The 22,604-nt window shown below is 43.5% G+C and overlaps 1 protein-coding gene across 1 annotated transcript; it reads right to left on the reverse strand.

Annotated features, from left to right (window-relative positions):
* Positions 1-4,250: 4,250 nt before the first annotated feature.
* Znf622 (zinc finger protein 622) lies at positions 4,251-16,844 on the reverse strand. The gene is made up of 6 exons (XM_038324311.1): positions 16,089-16,844; positions 13,775-14,023; positions 13,497-13,659; positions 10,706-10,818; positions 5,449-5,592; positions 4,251-4,509 (listed from the first exon to the last, which is right to left on the reverse strand). Exons 1-6 carry the CDS (start codon positions 16,702-16,704, stop codon positions 4,382-4,384), a joined length of 1,413 nt encoding a protein of 470 aa, XP_038180239.1. The 5' UTR covers positions 16,705-16,844; the 3' UTR covers positions 4,251-4,381.
* Between the last annotated feature and the right edge of the window lie 5,760 nt (positions 16,845-22,604).

The raw sequence follows: 22,604 nt of genomic DNA on the forward strand, positions 1-22,604 counted from the left end.
TCTGGTCAGACTACAGATAGAAACATGGATGGTAAGGACTTTGTAATGAGGTACCAGAGGGAAATAAAGAACAAATAAATCCATCCTTAAAAGAAGGTAGCAAAGAACTTGATGGAATTGTGCCCACGCTCTAAGTCTTCCCAGAAAATGGATTTTAAGAGGAAAGAGTTAGAATTACCTAAGCAGGAAAGAGCCTAAGATGCCCATGGCCTGTCATGATTATTTACAATTAGATGAATGACAAGAGATGCGATTTTAGGGTGGAAATTATAATCAAAAGGGAATCCTAATGGGAAGATTTGGAAAGACTCTCAGCTTAACCATGTTAAGAGTAAAACATTATGTGCAAGGAAGAAAATCAAGTTTGTGGTCAACCATCTACTTGCTAGAGACTATTGTAAATAGAAAACAGGTTCCTTTCAATGGAGCAGTAATGGAACGACCCCAAAGGCATTTTCCAGAGATCTTCCAGGCCAAGTGGGTCAAATCTATGGAATAACACCACTTTTTGTATTATATCACCAAGGGCCTCTGTTTCCTGAGTTTCAAACTCAGTGCCTCTTTGTCATCATATCTTGTCCCGTGCTTTGTGTAGCTTGACCCACCACTCTGGAAGACACACAATAACCTGGTGACATGCATGTGATGCTAATTTTGCAAACATTCAGAATGCAAGTGCTGGAGAGACCACGGTAACTTTCTCCTAGATTTCAAATGACATAACAGCTCCAAGCAAAGACATCACCGAGGCAGAGCCACAGCAGAGAGCACTCATTAAGGCCAAGTCCAGAGATCTGTAAGAGCAAAACTAATACAGAAAATTCCCTGGGGCAAATGTCTGGTAACCTTGGGAGCTGGACATCCTTAGAGACCACAGTCTACACAGTTGCAACCATGCAACTGAAGTCTGGAAAAGCTACATGACAATCTGCCAGTCCACAAGAACTGCTGGCTAAGTCTTTGGGAGCTACCTTGTAAAAACATTAACTTGGGGCAGGGCTGGTCATGAAATGTTACGCACCGTTCTAATGTGTCCTCCAACATGCATGTGTTGAGTCCCCAGTACAACAAGGTTGAGACGGGACCTTTAAGAGGCTCTGTCCTTATGAACTGGTTAATACTGCTGTCACAGTAGGGTTTAGTGTTGCAAGAGTGAGTTTATTACAGCAGGTTTAACTCTCTCTTGATCTTTCACTTAGACCATGAAAGGCCTTTGCCAGATTAGATGGCTAGTACCTTAATACTGAACTCTGCCTGTAGAGCTGTGAGACACATTGTTTTATAAGTTGGTTTGTGGCATTGCTGTAGCACCACAAAAACAATTTAAAGCAATTTAAAGTCAATCATCTCACCATAACTTGAGGTGATGTTTTTTACGAAAAAAATATTAATGGTAGCAAATAATTATTTTTTTCTTGAGACAAGGCTTCACATGTCCTAGGCTGGCTGTGAACTTGTTATGTATTAGAGGCTGACCTTGAATTCCTAATCCTTTTTCTTCTACCTCCCAAGAGCTTGGATCAAAATTACAGATTTAAGAAACACAATTTGGGTGAGTTTAGTAGTTTTAATTATCTTACTGTAGGTTTATTAAATATAGAAAAGTGCTAAATGTATATTTAGTTCTTCTAAGAAACTTATTGTGCTTACTCAGAAAATATTAAAACAAACTTGGGCTATAGACATGGCTCAGCAACATTTGTTGATCTTCCAGAGGACTCGGATTTGGTTCCAAGCACCTGCATACTGGTTCACAAATCATCTGTAACTCCAAATCTAGGTGATCTGATACCCTCTTCTGACTTCTACGGGCAACAGGCATGCAGTGTTCAACATGCATACAGGCAGGCTGCCACACCAACTCCAGTGTCGTCTGTGTGACATGACATACGTCAATATGCCGGATGGGAGCTACGTGTCCTATGGGACTAGGCTCCCTGGAGGTCAATGGCAGACGGCCTGGTATTAGCCACTGCTGAGGCATAGACAGGAGGGGAGAAGGGGAAGGTTGAGGAGGACTTGAGGGAATGGAATAGTCGAGATGAAAGACAGAGATGAGAGGCAAAGAAAGCGGTATCTTGATTGAAGGAGCCATTATAGGGTTAGCAGAAACCTGGCTCTAGAGAAATTCCCAGGAATCCACAAGGATGACCCCAGCTAGGACCCTAAGCAATAGAGAGGGAGCCCCATTTTGACTTCTACTATAGTCAGACTGATGATTATCTTAAATATCATCATAGAACCTTCATCCAGTAACTGATGGAAACAGAGGCAGAAACCCACATTGGAGCACTGGACTGAACCCTCAAAGTCCAGTTGAAGAGTGGGAGGAATAATATGAGCAAAGAGGTCAAGACCATGATGGGTTCACCCACTGAAACTGAGCTAATGGGAGCTCACCAACTCCAGCCAGACTGGGAAGGAACAAGCATAGGACCAAACTAGTTCTTCTGAATGTGGTACAGTTGAATTGCTGGGGCAGACTGAGGGGCCACTGATAGCGGCACCAGGATTTATCCCTACTGCATGTACTGACTTTTTGGGAACCTATTTTCTTTGGATGGATACCTTGCTCAACCTAGATATAGTAGGGAGAGCCTTGGACTTTTCACAAAGCAATGTGCCTTACCCTCTCTGAGGATTGGATGGGGGTGGGGTGGGACGGTGTGTGGAAGGAATGGGAGGAGGGGAGAAAGTGGAAACTTGGATTGGTACTTTTTAAAAATCTAATAAATTTAAAAAAATAATGTTACTGAACTTCTATTTTCTCATCTATGAAACAGCAGTAATTCCTTACAGTGAAGAATCAAAAAATATGCTTATAGTCAGGAAACATGAATTTGTGGAACATAATGCAGAAAGAATACAGCAGACCAGTGTCGATTCTGGAGGTGGGCAGTGAAAACCAGGCCGCCAGGCGCCTCTGCAACACGCAAGGAGAGGAATCAGCTTATGCTGTCTCAGTACTGATCCAGTCTTGATGTCTCAAGCTAAAGCCACATAAGCCAACCTGGCAGGGCCAGATCTGGTCCTGGGTTAATCCCAGGAAGAAAGCCTCCACAAGCTGAAAAGGCAAATAAATTTTTACAAAATTATGTGGACAGAAGTGAGACACCAGGTTGTGCTATAAGCCCAAAATCAGAACAAAGGCTCTCTTGGTGGATGAGAAGGATAGCTAATAAAAAATGGAGGTAGTATTAGTATTTAGTATTTGGGAGGTTAATAAACACCAAAACCATCATCATCTACTCCAGTGGTAAGAAGCAGAAGAAAAGGAGAAGCAAAGTGGAGGAAGGAAGATGACCAAAAAAAAAAAAAAAAAAAAAATGTGTGCATATAACTGGATAAGTTGGAGGTACAGTCACAGTATGGTATGGTATTGATGGGTTAGACAACAAGCGTAGACAACAGGAGGTAAGTACAACATGGTAGCACACCAGGTTAACAGTCAGAAGGAATGAGCTAGACACCTGATGCTCAATGAAAACAAGCCAAGAAGAGATCTAACACAATTAGTGCACATATTCAGTAGGGTGTAAATTAAAAACACACCACCTGAACAACCCCAGCAAAGACCCTAAGCAATAGTGGAGAGGGTGCCTGAACTGGCCTGGTACTGTAATCAGATTACTACCTATCTTACAGGTCATCATAGAACCTTCATCTAGCAACTGATGGAAGCAGATGCAGAGATCCACAGCAAAGCATCGGACTGAGCTCCCAAAGTCCAGTCGAAGAAAGGGAAGAACAATGATATGAGCAAAGGGGTCAACTCCATGATGGGGATACCCACTGAAACAGCTGACTTGAGCTAGCAGAGCACACTGACTCCAGAATGACAGCTGGGGAACCTACATAGGACCAAACTAGGCCCTCTGAATGTGGGTGACAGTTGCATGGCTGGGGCAGACTGTGGGGTCACTTGAACTGGCTTTTGGGAACCCATTCTCTTTGGAAGAATACCTTCCTCAGCCTAGATAGGGCGGGGAGGACCTTGGTCCTGCGTCAAAGTGATGTGCTAGACATTGTTGACTCCCCATGGGAATTCCGCCTTACCCTCTCTGAGGAGTTATTCTGAAATGCAGAATTCCAGAGCAAACAAATATGTGTCCCCACACTATGCTGACAGCCGAAAGCATTTGGACACTGAGGCGATAAAGCACCTGTCAGGCAGTGATGCAGGTCCCGGAAGCCACCAAACACATCACCACTTAAAAGCTTTAACCTGCTCAAAAATGACATCTGAAGACTGACATGATTCTGACTTTATTAGATCAGAACAAATGAAGTAGCAGCAAAAGATCAATTCCACAATCTGGCTTCACTGGTCCTCAAACAAGAAGGAAAGTGCAGTCAGAGATGCATCTCCGGTCTCAGCCTCTCAGAACCGCACTTGGGCCCTAAAGTGCATCTGCTTAGTGGCATTGTTCTTCATCCCCGTCTTCAGCATCCACTTCGACTTCATCCTTTGAACATACTGCATGTCCCGCTCGCGCATGAGAGCTGCTCCTGTGGTTAGAAGGAGGGTAAGAAATGAGGCAAGGTCTCTTACTTGTTGCCAGAGAAGTCGAATCTTTGTAGAGAATTTCCAAAGTGGCTTAGGGTAAGCGATTTCTATTTTTAAAGACATGCCAATGTGGGGACTCTAAGCAACGGAGCTCAGAGGTCTACGTGAGCCCAGTACTGTGTATGAGAACTTCGTGAGAGTGAGTCTGCAGTGATTCTAGGCACCAGAGCTTTCCAGGACATCAGAGGGCCTGTCCTCTTATCTCCACCACCTCTATCTGGACTGTTATTTCTCAGAAGAGCAGAAAGACAACTTTGTGCAGCACATTCTAAGAGTTAAGTGATGGCACCCTGTGGTTTCAAAGCTTAGTAACTTCAGCTGTCAGCTTTACTCATTCTAATATTCTATTCTTTACTCATTCTAATATTCTATTTAGAAAAACTGCCAAAGGGCTGTCAACAAGTAGTACATGCACTATATTACACATGTATGAGGACAGTCAAGTCTCTCAATTATATCAATTATATCCCTTGTATGAATAGAAACTGATCTTTAATAATGCTCACGATATAAAAGTTTATAACATGTGACTACACATTAGATTCCACAGTTCAAGCTATTAACCACTAAGATACTGTTTCTGTGTTACCTCCAGGTAATTTCAACTTGTACTGATTTCTAAGTTATACTTTTTATAACTATTATAAACATGATATACTATTATATACATGATAAACTATTATAAACATGATGTATATCAAATTACTAAGCCAGAAATATTATGTATCTAAGAATGTAAGTCTTGGCCTTACTGCCCTGGGTATCATATGGTAACGGAAGCCCCAGAGCTAAGAAGTCAAGCTTCCCTTGGAGAAGACCCAGTACAATGCAAATGATATCATGTCACGCAAGCCCACGAAACCCACAGATCATCAATGTACCTGTGCTGCCTGTCCAGCCCAGGGCTCGGTATTGCTGGAGTACCCTGCCCACAGCCTTCTTGTTTCTAGCAACCGTCACAGCTCTTGGCAAACCAAATCGTTGTTTGTAGTATCTCATCAAGGAGCGATGACCCACTCTGGCACCTGTTTTTCAAAAGAGCAAAAATTCAAATCCTGAACAGGGAAGTTCTTTCAAGTTAGAGCTATAAGCCAAAGGCTTCCAAAAAGATCTTCAAGGGCATAAACCTTTAGGAAACCTAGTAGGAAAACAGAAGTAATCCCAGAGCAATCTTCATCTGCTAGAAAAAAATAGACCAGCATTAAAAAAAAATATAGAGATAAAGGCTAAAAAAACCCTGAGAAAGATCAAGCAGGAATAGTCCTGACATTAGGTCTACAAGTCATAGTCAGAGCAGAAAAAAAAAAATCTTTTCTCTGGGTCAGTGCTCTATTTCAGGGCTCCTCCAACACGAGTCAACTTTACCCCACAGGGACATCCGACACCCGCTGTGGACATCTTTCTTGTTACAGCTGGGCTGCTACTGACATCTAGTGGCTGAAGGACAGAGATGCTACTGAACATAGCAAAATTCAGAGGCAGACCACCAACAGCAAAGTATCATCTAGCCATATTGACACAGTTGAGATGCTCCTTCCAAATGATGGAAACCACCTGATTACTTTAGAAATAATAAAGCTACATTCCCTTCAAAGCCTGTGTTTATTTAAGAAATCGAATGAAGTCAGGTCAGGTGGTGGTGCACGCCTTTAATTCCAGCACTCGGGAGGCAGAGGCAGGCGGATCTCTGAGTCGAGACCAGCCTGGCCAACAAGAACTAGTTCCAGGACAGGCTCCAAAGCCACAGAGAAACCCTGTCTTGAAAAACCAGAAAAGAAAGAAATCTAATGAAACAGTATAAACCAATCAAGCTTTGAGAAATGAATTCTTAATTTTAATTCCCAACATATTTTGATATATATGGTTGTGTGTGTGTGTGTGTGTGTGTGTGTGTGTGTGTGTGTGTGTCACTGCACAGACCTACCACCACCTGTCTAACACATTCAGCACAGGGCCAGTGAGATGGTGACGGCGCACGCTGTGCTGACCCAGGAACCTGAGTTCAGTCCCTAGAAACCACGTTAAGATGGACAGAGAGAAACCAACCCCAGCGTATCCTCTGGCCTTCCCATATATACATGCCACATGCACACACACATTCCCACCCACAGTAATAGTAAATAAAATTCTAAAACAAAGAAAAGAGAATATACATGTCAAATTAGAAAACTAAGGGACAAAGGTATTGGCCATGTAAAGTCTAGAACTTCTACAATTAGACTAATAAAATCCCAACTAAGTTAGTTATTTACTAGAGGAACAATCTAATTAGACTAATAAAATCCCAACTAAGTTAGTTATTTACTAGAGGAACAATCTGGGGCTCCTATTTTAAGAGTGAGGTGCGTCTGATATGGTCAAGGGCTAACAAGCTCCTCCCAGCAGTCTGTGAGTTTTGTGGAGCACAGCCACACTCATCCACGTCGCTAGCACCTTTGTGCTACAAAACAGACCTGAAGACAAGAGACAGCACGGCACACAAAGCCTCAACTATTGCTTTCTGACCACTAATCGGGAAATAACCAAATCGTATGGCTTCAGTGCAGGGAAACTAAGAATTAAGGTCAGCTTCAGAGACCGCTAACTCTAGGTGCCAACAGATGAACTGTTTTCAAAAGGTGATTCGCCCTTACTACCATAAGAAACTGATCCCTAGGCCAGTGGCATCCACATCGCTTGTAGATTTATTAATGAAAGCAAGCTAAGTTTTTTAGAAGAATATTAATTAGGACACAAGCAATCAAATACCTTTCCAAATAGAAACACATAGGACATTTAACATATACACAAAGCATGAAATAGCCATTCCCACTGAAAATAAACATGGAGGGTAAAATCCTGTACATAGCTCCTAGAGTAGTTTTCGATTTCGATAAATAAAACCACTGACAACTGAGCAAGCATACACAGTCTATCACAGAAGCTTCAGAAGGCTATACATCTGCTTTTAGGATCTATTTCTGGACTAACATGGAAAACAATGTGCCAAGGTTTTTGAGTGTCTGTACCTGGCATAACCCTTGGAAAACATTCCTTGCCACCCAGATGTGACGTTTTGTGACCAGATTCAGGCGATGACGAAAAGACCCTTCAAATTTAATCTCGTGGTCTTTGGATATCATCATGGACAGATAAAAGGTATCTCTCTGAAGCCAGCTACTTGATGCTTCAGGCATTTTCCTGACAAGACCTTGGTTTGCACCTGGTACCTCAACTCAGGAAAAAAATCACTGAATGTCCATGTGATATGAATCTAATGGGAAAAGATTCACATCTAAATGAAGGTCCTCTTGGAAAATCTCGGCATTTTTACGCAGATTTCCAGAATACAATGCTAGGTCGGGTATCCAGATTTGCAAGGATGTTTATCCCTAAATGAGTAAATACTAAAATGGTAATCAGTATACAGTAAATAAATATGATGTTCATAAGCAACATTTGCAAATGTATCTTCCAACTACTGAGAGCTGGCAGAAGAGAAGTGAGCTACTTTTTCCGTCAGTTACAGTAAGAACTTGGCACTAACACCACATCAAGTGCTAAGAGCAGCTCAACCTGAAGGCTCTCGGAAGAACACATCAGCTTTAGAACGCTATGGTTGTCCAATAACAACATTTATGACTGACTTATGAAATTTCTGTCCATCTAGCTTCCATCATGCAACTGCTTACGAAACTATCCATTCCTGCTGAACAGCCAATGCAACTGATACTAGATACTAGAGTATCTCCAACTCTAATATCCTAAAATTAATTGTGCATTTCTCATAGATACAACACTAGTTTCATCTGGCCAGTTGGCAAATAAATCAATGTATCTTTCACACCAATTTCCTTCATATGAACTGAAGAATAATGAAGGAAAAGGAATTGTGCCACACCACAATCTTCCAGAGAAATGCTCAGAGCGCCCTCTACTGGGTACTTTTTTCATTGTCTGGGAGGCCAGGAAATGAGCAAGGAGCCTCTGCCTACACAATCCTCCTCCAGTTCTCTGGTCAGAAGGGTGCAGGCCTCCCATGGACATCAACAAAGCATGGCACATCAAGCTGAGGCAAGACCAAGCTCCTCTCTCTGGCTGGGCAAAGCATCCCAGCATGGGAACTAGGTTCCCAAAAGCCAGCTCACGTGCCAGGTACAGGCACAAACAGACCAACTGTCACACACATGCAGAGGGCCTAGGTCGGTCCCATACAGGCTTCCTAGCTGTCTGTGGCTACAATACATGACAATAAAAAAAAAATAAAAAATAAAAAAAAAAATTTTATCCTCAAGGCGTTCTCTCTGCTCTAGCCATTGAAGGTTATTATTCTAAGTCAGTGACAGCTTGTGGTATGAGATGTGTTTAGCTGCTTCAGTACAGCAAAATAGGAAAGCAAGACTCAACATATACAATGCTTCACTGGGTACCTTCACGGCCAAGGGGGTGCTGCTCCTGCTGCCCCTGCAAAACTCCCTACGCAGTGCACAGAGTCGAAAAAGGCTTGGTGTGAGGTCCTAGATAAGGAGCCTGAACACAGGTCAGCTTCATATGCCACATGAAGACAAGAGGATCAAAGTTACAGGCCTGCTGTAAAGCCTGCCTGTGTTGTGTACGCAGTAAACACCAGGTATCTGTTCACATTTTACTAACATCTCTATACTTTCTTCTCTTTCACTTCAAAACATGCCCTCTGTAGCATCTCCATTCTTACCAGTTAACTGCCACACTTCTTCCTTCCTATATAATAAATAGCAGTGGATGCTTCTCGTATTCATGACTTCTTCATCTTCTCATTCCTGGGATAAATTCCTACACTGAGTCCTACTTTCCAAGGAAGAGGGCAGAATTCATCCTCCATGCCTCTTCTCCAACTACTAGAGATAGGCAACCCAGCACTGCTATTCAAATATCAACATATCAAACTATTGTGGAAACCCGCTTCAGTTTGAGTGAAGAAACCAGGAACTTAAGGTGGTAGGACCTAACTGACAGAGCAGATCACTGGAGCCTGCTCCCTGGAGACTACTGTATCCCTATCTCTCTGCCACCATCCGCCATGCGGTAAACAGTAGCCTCCACCACATGGTCCCACAGACATTATATTTTTACCCAAATGCATTTGGCTAAATGATCATGGACTGAGTTTTCTGAAACCATGGACCAAGATAAATTCTTGATTAAACCAGATTTTTGGTCATACCTATGTAAAAGTAACTGACAGAAAGCCTGAGCTATGTAAGAATACGTGTACCAGAGGAATCAGTTCAAAGAGGGAAAAGAATGTTTAAAAAAAAAAAAAAAAAAACCAACCAAACAAACAAAAAACACAACACTGAGAGGAAAGCCTAGGAAGATAGATGGCTTAGTAGGTAAGGTGCTTGTCATGTAAATATTAGGACCTGAATTCAGGTGCCCAGAATCTAAGTAAAAAGTTGGGAATCTTGGCACACATCTGTAACCCCAGGCCTGGAGGGGTGGATCCCTGGAACTCATCGGTCAGCCTAGGCAAACTGATGAGCTATAGGTTTAGTGAGAAACTACCAAGTAATGAGGAGGAGAGAAACTCAGGAAGATGCCCAACACTGACCTCTGACCTCTATACACACGTATATACACAGATAGACCAGAAACAAGAAAAAGACATACATACATATACACAGAAGGGAGAGGGGGAGCGATCTATCAGTCTACATTTTAAAAAATATTAGCCGGGCGGTGGTGGCGCACGCCTTTAATCCCAGCACTCGGGAGGCAGAGGCAGGCGGATCTCTGAGTTCGAGGCCAGCCTGGTCTACAAGAGCTAGTTCCAGGACAGGCTCTAAAAAAAAAAAAAAAAAAAAAAAAAAAAAAAAAAAAAGCTGCAGAGAAACCCTGTCTCAAAAAACCAAAAAAAGAAAAAAAGAAAAAAACAATATTAAGGAAATACCTAGCCAAAATATTCTAAACCTGAAAAGAAACAAGGAAAACAACAACCCAGTTTTAATGAGACAGCCAACTTAGAGCTAAACAGCTACTTTTAAAGTTTACAAGTACTTGAGAACACAAAATCAACCACTTTAAGGTCCATGTTCTTTTCCCTGGTCCAGCAGGGAAGATGACACGTGCCTTCCACAGCACATCGGCAGTAAGCTATTTCTTCCTGACAAATACACTCACCAGAAGGAAGTATCAGCTCCATGGTTTCATCATCACATTCCAAGGTCTTTTCTGAGGACAGCTCCTCAATCTCATCAGGGTCCTGCCCCTCCTCGTAGTCTGGGTAGCTACTCCTATAACAGTAAAACGGCACCAATAAATAGACTTGACTCAACAGACAAACTGCATTTGCAAACGCCACAAGGCTACCACCAGCTTCCAGGGAAAGTCCACTGAGGAACTGAGGGATGAAACTGTTAGAATTTCTCTGCAACAAAAGTGACCAAATGACTCTTAAGAGGATGTTTTTCCTCTCTCTAGAAAGATTAGCAAATGCAGAAGACATGAACACAGAACAGGCCATCAAGTTATTCCCAACAGAAACAAGTTCTAGAAGACTGCGGCCCGACAGAACTCTGTGATGGCAGAAAGACACATGTGTCTCACATGCTAGCTTTAGATAGGTAGGCTTTCAAGTACTGAACTTTTTCAATGCAGATAGTCTGACGAAAGCACTTAACTTTTAATATCTTTTATTGACTTAAGTAGCCACAGGATATACCTAATAATTACCACACTGGACAGTGTAGTAGTTCTAGAAGAATCTCTGTTTCTAAATATATCCAAATTTTCATATTTAAATTACCACAGAGAAAAATGAGTAAACAGTGATGGGAGATGGCTCAGTGGGTAGAGCACCAGCCACGCAACCAGACCTGAGTTCAATTCCGAGCACGCACATAAAAGCAAAGCATAGCAATGTCTGTCTATACACATAACACATTATCTACTTTTGTTTTATAGGACAAATATATTATTTACTGCTAGTTTATCAAGGCTCATACTGCTAATCACTTTGGAGCCAAAACAGCACACGAAGTCCACCAAAAAGGACATTCAAACAAAGAACATGCTATTCTGTATTGAGATGTTTGCTATTGTTAGTACTACGGACAAACTCAGATCCTTAAATAAGCCAGCCAAGTGCTTTCCACCTGAGCCATCCCTAGGCAGGAAACTTTTTAATCATTTGCATCAGTATCAACTTTAACTCCTAGCAACAGCTAGGAGCACACTGGTAAATAGTAACAATGGAACAGAAGGAGTTATCCCATCAACAAGAGGAATAATAGCAATAATACAAATTGTGTGTAATGGTAGTAAGAGCTATGAGGATAATAAGGGATAAAAATGATTACGTAGGCATTGCTGTTTTATGAAAGACAGTCATGGAAGGTCACAATGGCAAGGTGAAATTTATTAGAGTACTTCAGGAAATGAGGACCCAAGTCACTGGAATCTCTGAGCTAAAGCGAAGCGCAAAAACTCTGAGATTCGCATACCTGATATATATTAGAAAGAAAAAAACACAGGCATACAAACAGCAAAATCATAGCTAGAGTTAGAACACTAGGACATTATAGGCCATCAACTTCTGGCTGTTACTTTCAGGAGGAAGGAAAGCCCTTGGAATATTTTGAGCAGCACTTGATCTAACTTAATATGATAAAAGGATCCCTCACACTAGCTTTGAGAATATAACACAGAAGGTGGTGAGGAGGAAAAGTAAGATCAGGCAGGCAACAAAACTGATGGTAAACTAGCCCTGACACTGGAGGAAATGAAAAACAGCCACACATACTGAAGATAACTTCAAGGTAGATGAAACAGGATCTGATTAAAGAATTAATGCAAACATAAAAATAAAATACCAAGAATGACTGAAAAATTATTGGCTTACACACTGGGAAGGACAGAATTATCATTTATGTAAGGTGGAGTAGGCTTGATTGCATAGCAAAATGCAATACAAATGTTAAATAGAGCTTCAAAGTTTGAAGTTGAGGCAGTTGCATATAAGTTGGTAGTCATAGCCTATAGAAGGTACTGAAATCTGCTAGACTGAGTAGGAGCCTAAAAGTACAAAAAGCAGATGTAGATAAAGAAATCAGAATGTTTAGACTTCATTATTTCAAGCCAGTTACCAAGTTTGACTATCTCTGGTGTTTGCTTGGCCTACTCCCAATTAGACAATCAGTCTAAAGGTCAAACACATTGCTGTCTGGTAGGAAACTAGAGAGGGATAAATATTATCTACTGCTTAGGGAGGATGTGTTCTATCTCTAGCAGAAACTCAAATATGACTTCTGCAGTACCACAGCCTCTAATTTTGCTATCCAACAGCCACTTTCAACTGCAAACTACAAAATCAGGAAGAGAGAACAAAAAAGTTCTAAAAGATTAAAATTTTTCTGACCATCTGTATCACTTGGGCTGTGGCTGCTTAGCACGGTACTTACACATACCTGTACATACACTATGCTATAGCACAGAAATTTCGACAAAAGCAACTAATTATTCACCTAATATGCTTGTTACATACATATGAATTGTTCAAGATCCCAGTTAGAGTTGAACTACCTATGAAATAATCTTTCTACCAAATGCCAGAGCTGGCATAGAGTCAGTCTTTGACTCAAAGTCTCTCAAGGAACCCAAAACATGAAACCTAATTTTTGTATGTCTATTCAGAAGGTAATTAATAAAATCAAAATTCTGACCACTTAATCACAAAGAATAAACCAAGTCATTTACACTCACTTTGGGCTAGAGATCCTCACTATTCTAGAAGTGTGAGCTTGTTAGCAGAAAAATGTGTAATGTGCTTAAGGATATATTGGGCGAAGCTGAGTTTGACATCACAGCTCGCTGCACGATGAGCCCAGCTCATTTTCAGAAGGGGGAGACAGATACTGCGCATTATCACTCCGGTACAGATACGACTTCAAACCCTTAACAAACTCCATCTTACCTAAAGTCATAGAAGTCTGCGAACTCCAAAGCCGCGTCACCATCTGTGAAGAGCTTGCAGTGGCTCTTGTCATTCATGTGTGCCTGAACAGCTTCTGTGGAGTAGAAGGATTTCCCTTTCTCATTGCACCACAAGCAAATCTTGCCAACACCGACTTTCTCTCCTGGTAACAAAATTTAAGGGAAAATAAGAAATCAATCTTCCCAAATCAGATTAAATCTCACTATTCTCACAAATTGAAAAACATTTCTTCATCAAAAGAAAATGATTGTACTCACCCAAATATTTAATGAGACCTTTCAGATCTGAAAGATATTCTATATCAGGAATAAAGAAGCTGTGGATTTTAGTCATATGAGCCACATTCTTCACGAGGGAGCTTGAGTGGTGGGAACAAAATAAGCAGTCTGTCACTGGGATGGCCCCTGGGGGCGGGCTCTCCCCGGCTTCTGCATCTTCTGCATCCTCCTCATCCAGTCCAGGGGTCTCACACTCCAGTCCATCATCTGAATCAATATCTTCCCAATCTTCAAGCCAGACATTTTGAAAAACAAATTTACTTTTAAAAGTATATTAAAGTAAGCACAATCGAAGACACCATGATGATTCAGACCTATTATAACCTTGCCTGTCCCCAGAAGCCAAACTCTGGCTCAAGACCTCACTCTAGACACTTATTTACCCTCAAGACATGCTTGAATGCTAACAAACGTTACTCTCTCTCTCTAACTTGCTGCTATGCCTCACAGTACCTGGCCCAGTACTGGACAGAGAGATAAATGGATTCTGAACTGGTTGAATTACAGTGTCGACCATTTCCACTTCACAGGAATACTTGACGTATATTATGCTATGTGCGACTGTGTTATATGAACTGCTGCTATACTTTGACTGTATGTGTCCTCCCAAGTTCTGTTGAAGAAATGGCGGGCTGTGTCCCACCACACAGCTAGCTTTACCCAAAATAATTACATGGAAACTGTATTTATTTAAACATTGCCTGGCTCATTAATTTCAGCCTCTTATTGGCTAACTTTTCACATCTTGCTTTAACCCATATTTAGTAATCTATATAGCACGATGAGGTGGTCGCTTACCAGGAGAGATCTTAACCTACATCTGTCTTGGAGAGGAGAAGCATGGCGACTGCCTATGGCGACTGCCTGAAGTGTCTGCCTTCTTTCTCCCACAATTCTGTTCTGTTTACTCCACCTACCTAATTTTCTGTCCTATTAAAGGGGCCAAGGCAGTTTCTTTATTAACCAATGAAAGTAACACATAGACACTCCTCCATCAAAGTTCAACTAAATCACCAGTGTGACCTGTGGGAACTGGATAAGCCCTCATGATCGGGTTGATATCCTAAGAAAAGGACTCAGGTGAACCAACTAGCCTTGTGCTTGTCCTCCATGAGTCCACAACCTAGACAGACCTCTCTGCCTTTCCCATCATGTAGACAAAGTCTGAGGAAAATACCCTGTCCATGGAAAAGGCCCTCACCAGACAGTCAAGCTGCCTGCAGCGAGAATCTTGACTTAGAGACATCCGGGACTGTGGCAACATATGTTCGTGTTCCTTATACATCAACAGGCTTAAGATATTTTGCTAGAGAAGCATAAACAGACTGAGACATTAACCCAAACACTGCCAGTATTCAGATGCTTGAGGGGCGAAGGAATCAACACTTCATAAAGGGCCTTAGGCTGGAGCCCCCACATTTCAGCCTTGCTGGCAGTTTAACCCCCTCACTCAGTTTAAATCAGCTATGCTAAATGCCAAACCCTAAGAAGCCACTAGAATGACAACTGCTAAAGCAGTGTGCCAACAGCCTGTCTTTCTGTGTGCACAGGTGTGAGTCCTCATCCGTATGTCACTCGTTTATAAAGCAACTCTCCTTTTCTCTCCAGTCAATGCTTTGGGCCCCGAATCCACAACAGAGAAGCAGAAAGACAACATTTTCTGTGGAAATGCAGACTCGTGAGGCATTTAAAGCCCTCTGGCTCGTCACTCTACGACGTCCTAATGAAAGCCATCATTTTTTTTTCAACGAACACATGCTATTTCCTTCAAAACACATTAAGAAAACTTCATATGAATAAAAAAAAAAAATGTAAGGCTCGCCTCGCCCATAGCAAGATGTTTAAGCAACCATTAAACACTCTTCCCGTCGGGTCCACCCGAAGTTCGATGAGGTCGAGGGCAACCATAAAAACGGAGGTCTACAACCCATCTGCTGAACTACTTTAGACACAAATCAGGTTAGCAACCTTAAATCCGGGCAGGATGCCGTGGGCAGATAATCGCAGCTCCCGCGAAGGCCGCAGTAAGGGGTTAGAAAGTCAAGGCCAGCCTGGAGAACAGTGAGACCCAGGGCCACCAAGTAGAAAGGGCGGGCACGGAACAGTGAGGCCCTGTGGCAAAGCTTAAAAACAAAGCAGAAAGGGCGGGCACGGCCTGGGTGGGTGTGGCTCCCTGACAAGCGCAGTTCAAGCCCTAGAGGGGCAACATCCCTAAAACGGCCCCAGCCCTCCATCTCCATCGGCAAGTTTCCAGGGACCCCGTGCCTCACCCCGACCCAGACGGAGCCATTACCTTCCTCTTCGTCCTCATCCTCTTCCTCCTGCTCACTCTCCTCCCACTGCTGCTTCGCTAATTTCCTGGCCTGCTGCTCGAACCACTGCAGCCGGGGCGGCTTCTCCGCGGGGTCCCGATCCTGAGCGCCCCGCCGGCCCGCCGCCCTCGGGGACCCGTCCGCGGGCACGAAGGGCACTTTCTTGGGGGACGTGGAGGGCTGGGCTTTGATGGCCTGCTGGATGGCCGCGTTCATGGCATCCTTGCCCACGCTGTCGGCGCCCAGGCCCTTCTCCAGGTTCTTCTCGTTGAGCATCTCCACTTGCCGGCTCACCGCCCGCACCGCCTTCTTCTCCAGCTCCACGTGCCGCCGCGACTTGAGGTGGTTCTCGTAGGCCTTGAACGTGGCGAACTTCTTGCTGCACACGGTGCAGTAGGTGGCCGTGCCCTTGCTCTCCTCCTCCGCCACCGCCCGCTGCGCCCGCACCCGCTCCTGGAAGCCTTCGGCGGTCACCGGGGCCATGTCGGCCACCTTGCGCCGCAGGTTGTAGCGGTGCCAGTCCGTCTTGTAGTGCGCCCGCTGCATCTCCGCGTCGCGGAACGCCACCCGGCAGGTGATGCAGGTGTACGTCGCCATGGCGGGGCCGGGAGGGACAGGAGACGACCTAGCCGAGAACCCACCGGGCGGCGTTTCCGTCTCACCAGGTCCGAAGACAACACCTCGCCAGCAGCCGCGCAAAGCTGCACTAGGTTCCGGCTTCCGGAATCTCACTGAGGGAATATCCGGCCAGCCCACTAAAGTACTGTCGGCGGGGCAGAAATCCCGCCTCTTTCCTTAGCCACACCCCGGAAGAGGGGGCACTTCGTTTCTAGGGCTCGGCCCGCCCTGTCAATCAGAGGCGTTCCCCGGAGGACGCGGCCGCGTCATTGTGAGGAGCGCTGGGTAGCGGTTGCGCTGTGACGTGGTTAAAGTGACTGCTGTGGGAGAGGGAGGAGGGCGTGGGCTCTGCTCTGGGCTCCGGGAGGTCTCAGCGACTCTCGCTTGGTGCGTTCCCTCCGGATTGTCTCCTGCGCTTCTGGAACGGGAGCTCAAACGTGCCGACGGCGTGGGGTTTCCGGAGCCTCCTGGCCCTGGAGTCCAGACCCAAGCCTCCGCCTCTGCAGCAAGGGGGGAGGGCGAAACTCTGGCATGAAAAGTTTTCCCTACTGGGTGCCACTGTCACACAGAAATATAACCCGAGCCACGTGTGAAAATTTAAATCCAAGGAGCCATGCAAAAAAATAAAACTATTTGAAATTACTTTTAATGATCGAAGTACTATTTCAGCATCTAAAAGCTAAATATATATATATATATTTCGTGAGACGTTTTTAGGCTCCGTTGTTGGAGATCCCGGGGGTATAACCGCCACCATTCATGCCAGTTTGGGAATCGCCCCATTTTATGTACTCAATTTGTCTATATAACCTCATATATATGGTGGAGCACAAATAATAAAAACCGAGACAGATATTTGGGTTCAAGATGAAGACCAGAAAAGCAAAGCAATCAAGTCACTACAGAGTTCTGACTTCTACCAAGGTACAGACAAAGGGGCGATCTTGACCTCAATGTGACTACATACTGCAATGAGTTCCTCTTCTGCCTTAGATCTCCTCCCCAAACCAGCCATATCACTCCTGCCTCCACCTCCCTAGTGATGGAGTCACACTTTCTCTTTTTAGACAGATTGACTCTCAAGATTCGCCTTGAGTCATGGGGTTAAAGGTGTGTGCCACCACACCCTGGCTGCTCAATGGACTTTGCCTCTTTAAACAGTGTTGCTACCTCCATTAAAGTTTGTAGTGAATTTCAGAGAATAAGCTTTGTGGTCAATGTGGCTTTTCCTATGCTAGCAATGGGACCTGAATTTATTTACCACTCCTTATCAGGATGTTCTTAATTTGCTTGCTATCATTTAGATATGGTGTGTCCCTTAATGATTTGTGTGCTAAAATAGTGTTCCCCAGTGTCGCAGTGTTGGGAGTCAGCGGAACATTTAGGAGGTAATTGAATCGTGGGAACTTCACCTCCATGAGTGGATTAGTGCTTCTGTCAAGAAATTGGGAGTAGATTTTTGCTAGAAGAGTTGCCAGTGGAAAGCTGGAGAGCCTCCCCTATCACATGTGGTACCGATCTTCCACACACATCCCCCTTCACCTCTCCTCTTCTTCCACCTGTGGAGCATCATTTCAGCCATCAGCAGCAGTTCGTAGGTGCCACCTCTCTACTCTTGGACCTCTGGAACTGAGAACTAAACATATTTATTTATAAACTTCCCAGCCTCAGGAGTTCTGTTATAGCAACAGGAAATAGACTAAGTCATCTATTACACGTAGGGTCTTGCAAGCACTGTGCTGAGCTCCGAGAGTCTTGCAGAAGAAGGGGAGGAGGGATTGTACCAGCCAGGGGAGCCATGAGACAGCTGACCTGAGCGAGAGCTCATGGACGCTGGGCCAACAGTCAGGAAGCCTGCATGGGACCGACCTAGGCCCTCTGCACGTGTGTGACAGTCCTGTAGCTTGATCTCTTAGTAAGGCTTCTAACAGTGAGATAAAGACCTCTCCCTGGCTCTTAGCTGACTTTTGGTAACTTGTTCCCTATGCTGGATTACCTTGTCCGGCCTCAGTGTAAGGGGAGGAGCTTGGTTCTGCCTCAACTTGATGTGCCCTCAACTTGATGTGTTTTTATTTTTTTGGTTTTTCGAGACAGGGTTTCCCTGTAGTTTCTAGAGCCCGTCCTGGAACTAGCTCTTGTAGACCAGGCTGGCCTCAAACTCAGAGATCTGCCTGCCTCTGCCTCCCGAGTGCTGGGATTAAAGGCGTGCGCCACCACCGCCCGGCGCTTGTTCCTTTCTGAATGGAGATGGAGGATATTATTACTATAGTGTTTCCTATTTCTTAGATCAAAGGTTACAGTATTGCTCATAAAGAAACAGGAAGTAAAAAGGTTAGGCTTTGTAGTCCCATCTAGTCTTTATTCAGGCCTTTTGGGTTTGCTACAATAAAATAAAAGCAACTGATCATAATATCTAGGTGGATAAGTGGTGTAGGAGGTCCTTCTTTGTGTTGCTTGTATTGGTTAATGAATAAAGTAACTGCCTTGGCCTGATAGGCCAGAACTTAGGTAGCAGTAAAGACAGAACTGAATTCTGGGAGAAAGAAAGCAGAGTCAAAGAGAAGCCATGGATCCTCCACCTCAGACAGACACACCAGTTAGAATCTTTTCGGGTAAGTCACTGCCACATGGCAATATACAAATTAATAGAAAGGGGTAAAATTAAGATGCAAGAATTAGCCAATAAGAAACTAGAGATAATGAGCCAAGCAGTGTTTTAATGAATACAGTTTCAGTGTGGTTATTTTGCACGGGTGGCCCGAATGAACAAGCAGGCCCCTCCCTACAATCGGTGTCCAACGTGGGGCAACTACATCCACATAAAGCCTGAGAGGGGTTGGGAAGTAATTCTAGACAGAAAAGAATAGAGTTAAGCATGGCTTATTGATAGCAGCATTTTCTCAGGTGGGCTCTTCTTGCAAAGATGCTTCCTGACTCAGCTTTAGCTGTGAAACCTTGCAGCTCTTTTAAGAGGCCCTGCAATGAAACACTTAAGTGGTGTTGAGGAAAGGCTTGATTGCATGCTTCTTGGTTTCCAGCCGTAGCAGGAAAAAAGCCATGCCGTTAAAATGCCAGCTTTCTGGGCCGTCCTGCCACCGCAAACTCTGACTCTTTCAGGCAGGAGGTCCAGCTACAGAACATTTGATTGTGGTTTGCTGGTACCTCGGCCATGAGGCTAGAATCTCAGAAAGCTAAGGAATGGGCTGGATCTAGCCATCAAAGCCAAAGCTTTAATCCTCTCTATACTGCTTAGCAATTAAAGACTCACGTGGTCAGAAAAAGAGAGATGTACAGTAAAGAGAGATTTAAAGGCAAAGAAAACCTCTAAATGGTTTACAGTGTGTTAAAAATTTACGGCAGGCTTAGGAGAGAAAAGAAAAAGAATAAAGTACTTAAAACAAAAAAAGAGTAGTTGGGTGTGGTGGCACACACCTTTAATCCCAACACTTGGAAGACAGAGGCAGGCAGACCTCTGTGAGTTCAAGGTGTGGTGGTACATGCTTTTAATCCCAGCACTTGGAAGGCAGAGACAGGCGGATCTCTGTGAGCTCCAGGACAGCCTGGTCTACAGAGTTAGTTCCAGGAAAGCCAAAGATACACAGAGAACCTGTGTCAAAAAGCCAAAAATTAAAAGTAAAAAGAAAAAAAAGAGGTTAAAATAAAGCCATGTAAAGATGAAAAATACAGAGTCTGGATACTGTATGTTTTGTGCTCTCTTTGAATTGTTTGAATGCTGAGGAAGGAGCAACAGCTGCTAAAAGATATTTGCTTATAAATGTTGCTGGGTTAATCCAAGATACCTTGACATCAAAATTGAAGTCAAAAGATATGCTACTTTAAAGAAGAAGTTTTGCTTTAGTTTACACAGAAAATGAAAGTCTGTGGATTCATTCTGAGTTAAGAAAAATTAGGTTTGATCAAGGAAGACCACCTGAGATCTCTCCAGTAGGAATGGATAGCCTAGATGTCTGAGTTCTACATCCAGAACAGATTCAAGATGCTGCCTGAGATGATCAAGACTCACAGGATACTCCAGTCAGGACTTAATCATAATTCTAAATTTTCTTTAGGTTCCCATAAGATTATCAGCGCCCCACACCAGCAGGAAGTAGCCTGGAAAACTATACCCACATTCCCCCAAAATGGACTATGGATATTTTTCTTTGTTTAGGATGTTGGTTACAAGTTTTTATGGCTAATAGTCAGGAGAAAAGCTAAACAAAGGATATTAGATTCAGAGCTCTTTAAAAAAAAAAAGAGGGGGAAGTGGTGTGGGACAATGGTCTGTATTCTGTCAATTATATTTTAAATAAACGTTGATTGGCTAGTAGCCAGGCAGGAAGTATAGGTAGGACAATTATACAGGAAGTAGAGGTGGGTCAGTGACAACAGAGAATTCTGGAAAGACGAAAGCTTGGTACGCAGTCCTGACCCAGCCACAGAGCAAGCAAGATGTAACTGCCTCGCTGAATAAGGTACTGAGCCACGTGGCTAGCTTAGATAAGAATAATGGGCTAATATAAGTTATAAGAGTAAATAAGAAGTCTGAGCTACTAGGCTATTCAGTTTATAGCTAATGTAGAACTCTTTGTGATTTCTTTGGGACTTAACAACTGTGGGAACAGGGCAGGACAGAAACCTCAGCCAACAGATAAGCACAGCTATGCTCTAATAAAAGTTAATTTACAGACTCAAGAATCTAAAATAGAAGTGGACATGACGGCTCATGCCTAAAATCTCAGCACTTAGGAAGCTGAAGCAGGCCGATTGCCATGAGTTCAAGGCCTGCCTGAGCTAAAGGAGGAAACCCTATCTCAAAGAGTTAAAATTAATTTTAGTATACAGCCCATATGTAAACAGATAGCACCCTGGATTTGCCATATGGGTGCTAGTTGGCCAATTCTGCCTTGAAGGGACAGTTCCCACAGCATCCTGTGAGGAGGTACTGTTTTATCTTTATTTTGTCTAGGTGGGAAACAGTTACAAAGTGGTTAGGTGAACCTTACCAGAGTTCCGCAGTCCGTAACATTAGTACCCTTACAAATAACGAGTGGAGAACCTTACACATGGTCTACGGAGACAGTGACGTAATACACAGCTTTATAATACTTTCCATCCATTTCCTTCACGGGCATTTATTGAACTATAAGGCCATTACAGTGCTAGACCCATTAAGTGAATTCCGCAGTTTTCTTGTAGACAAGTAGTTAGTTTAAGTCGCCTTTAAGCTATAAAATGATGGGCTGCCAGGCAGTGGTGGCGCATGCCTTTAATCCCAGCACTCCGGAGGCAGAGGCAGATACGGATCTCTGTGAGTTTGAGGACAGCCTGGTCTGCAGAACGAGTTGCAGGACAGGCTCCACAGAGAAACCCTGTCTCAAAAAACAAAAACAAAAACAAAAACACAAAAAAGATCTAAAATGATGGCTTAGATAATATGTAAGCAGAAAAAAAAAATCAGTGTCTTGGCTTTACACCATGTTGATCTCCCTTAAAAGTCTTTTAAGTAGCTGTTTCTGGAACTGTGTCTTTGTGAAAGGCTAAGAGACTGTAGATTGAAGATAATCATAAGACTTGGACTTTGTGTCTTAGGACCAGAATACCAACATCAGAACCAGATGTGCTGACATTTTCTGGAGACATGCAAACAAATGTCTAATCACTCCAGACAGGGACTCATGACAGAGCAAAGTACGATTCTGCTCAAGTCTAGCCTGGCCAACTAGCTAGTCTATTGGGTTTAGTTATGGAGCATGGGAGGGGTTACTTAGAGGAGTGTGGGTGAGCCCAAGGCAGACACTGGTGGGGAATATTATTTTAAGGTGTGTGTCCTTTGTTTATGCTGTATTTGTTTAACTCTGCAAGGCTGTGATTCTTTG

This window comes from Arvicola amphibius, chromosome 3 (genome assembly GCF_903992535.2).
Source record: "Arvicola amphibius chromosome 3, mArvAmp1.2, whole genome shotgun sequence".
Classification (NCBI taxonomy): Eukaryota; Metazoa; Chordata; class Mammalia; order Rodentia; family Cricetidae; genus Arvicola; species Arvicola amphibius.

Excerpts from the sequence above, each read along its gene's own strand:
- Znf622 (XM_038324311.1), bottom strand. The coding sequence starts at position 16,704 with ATGGCGACGTACACCTGCATCACCTGCCGGGTGGCGTTCCGCGACGCG. Across the intron at positions 14,024-16,088 it reads GGATGAGGACGAAGAGGAAG|ATTGGGAAGATATTGATTCA; the intron begins GTAATGGCTCCG and ends TCTGGCTTGAAG. Across the intron at positions 5,593-10,705 it reads GGAGCTGATACTTCCTTCTG|GTGCCAGAGTGGGTCATCGC; the intron begins GTGAGTGTATTT and ends TTTGAAAAACAG.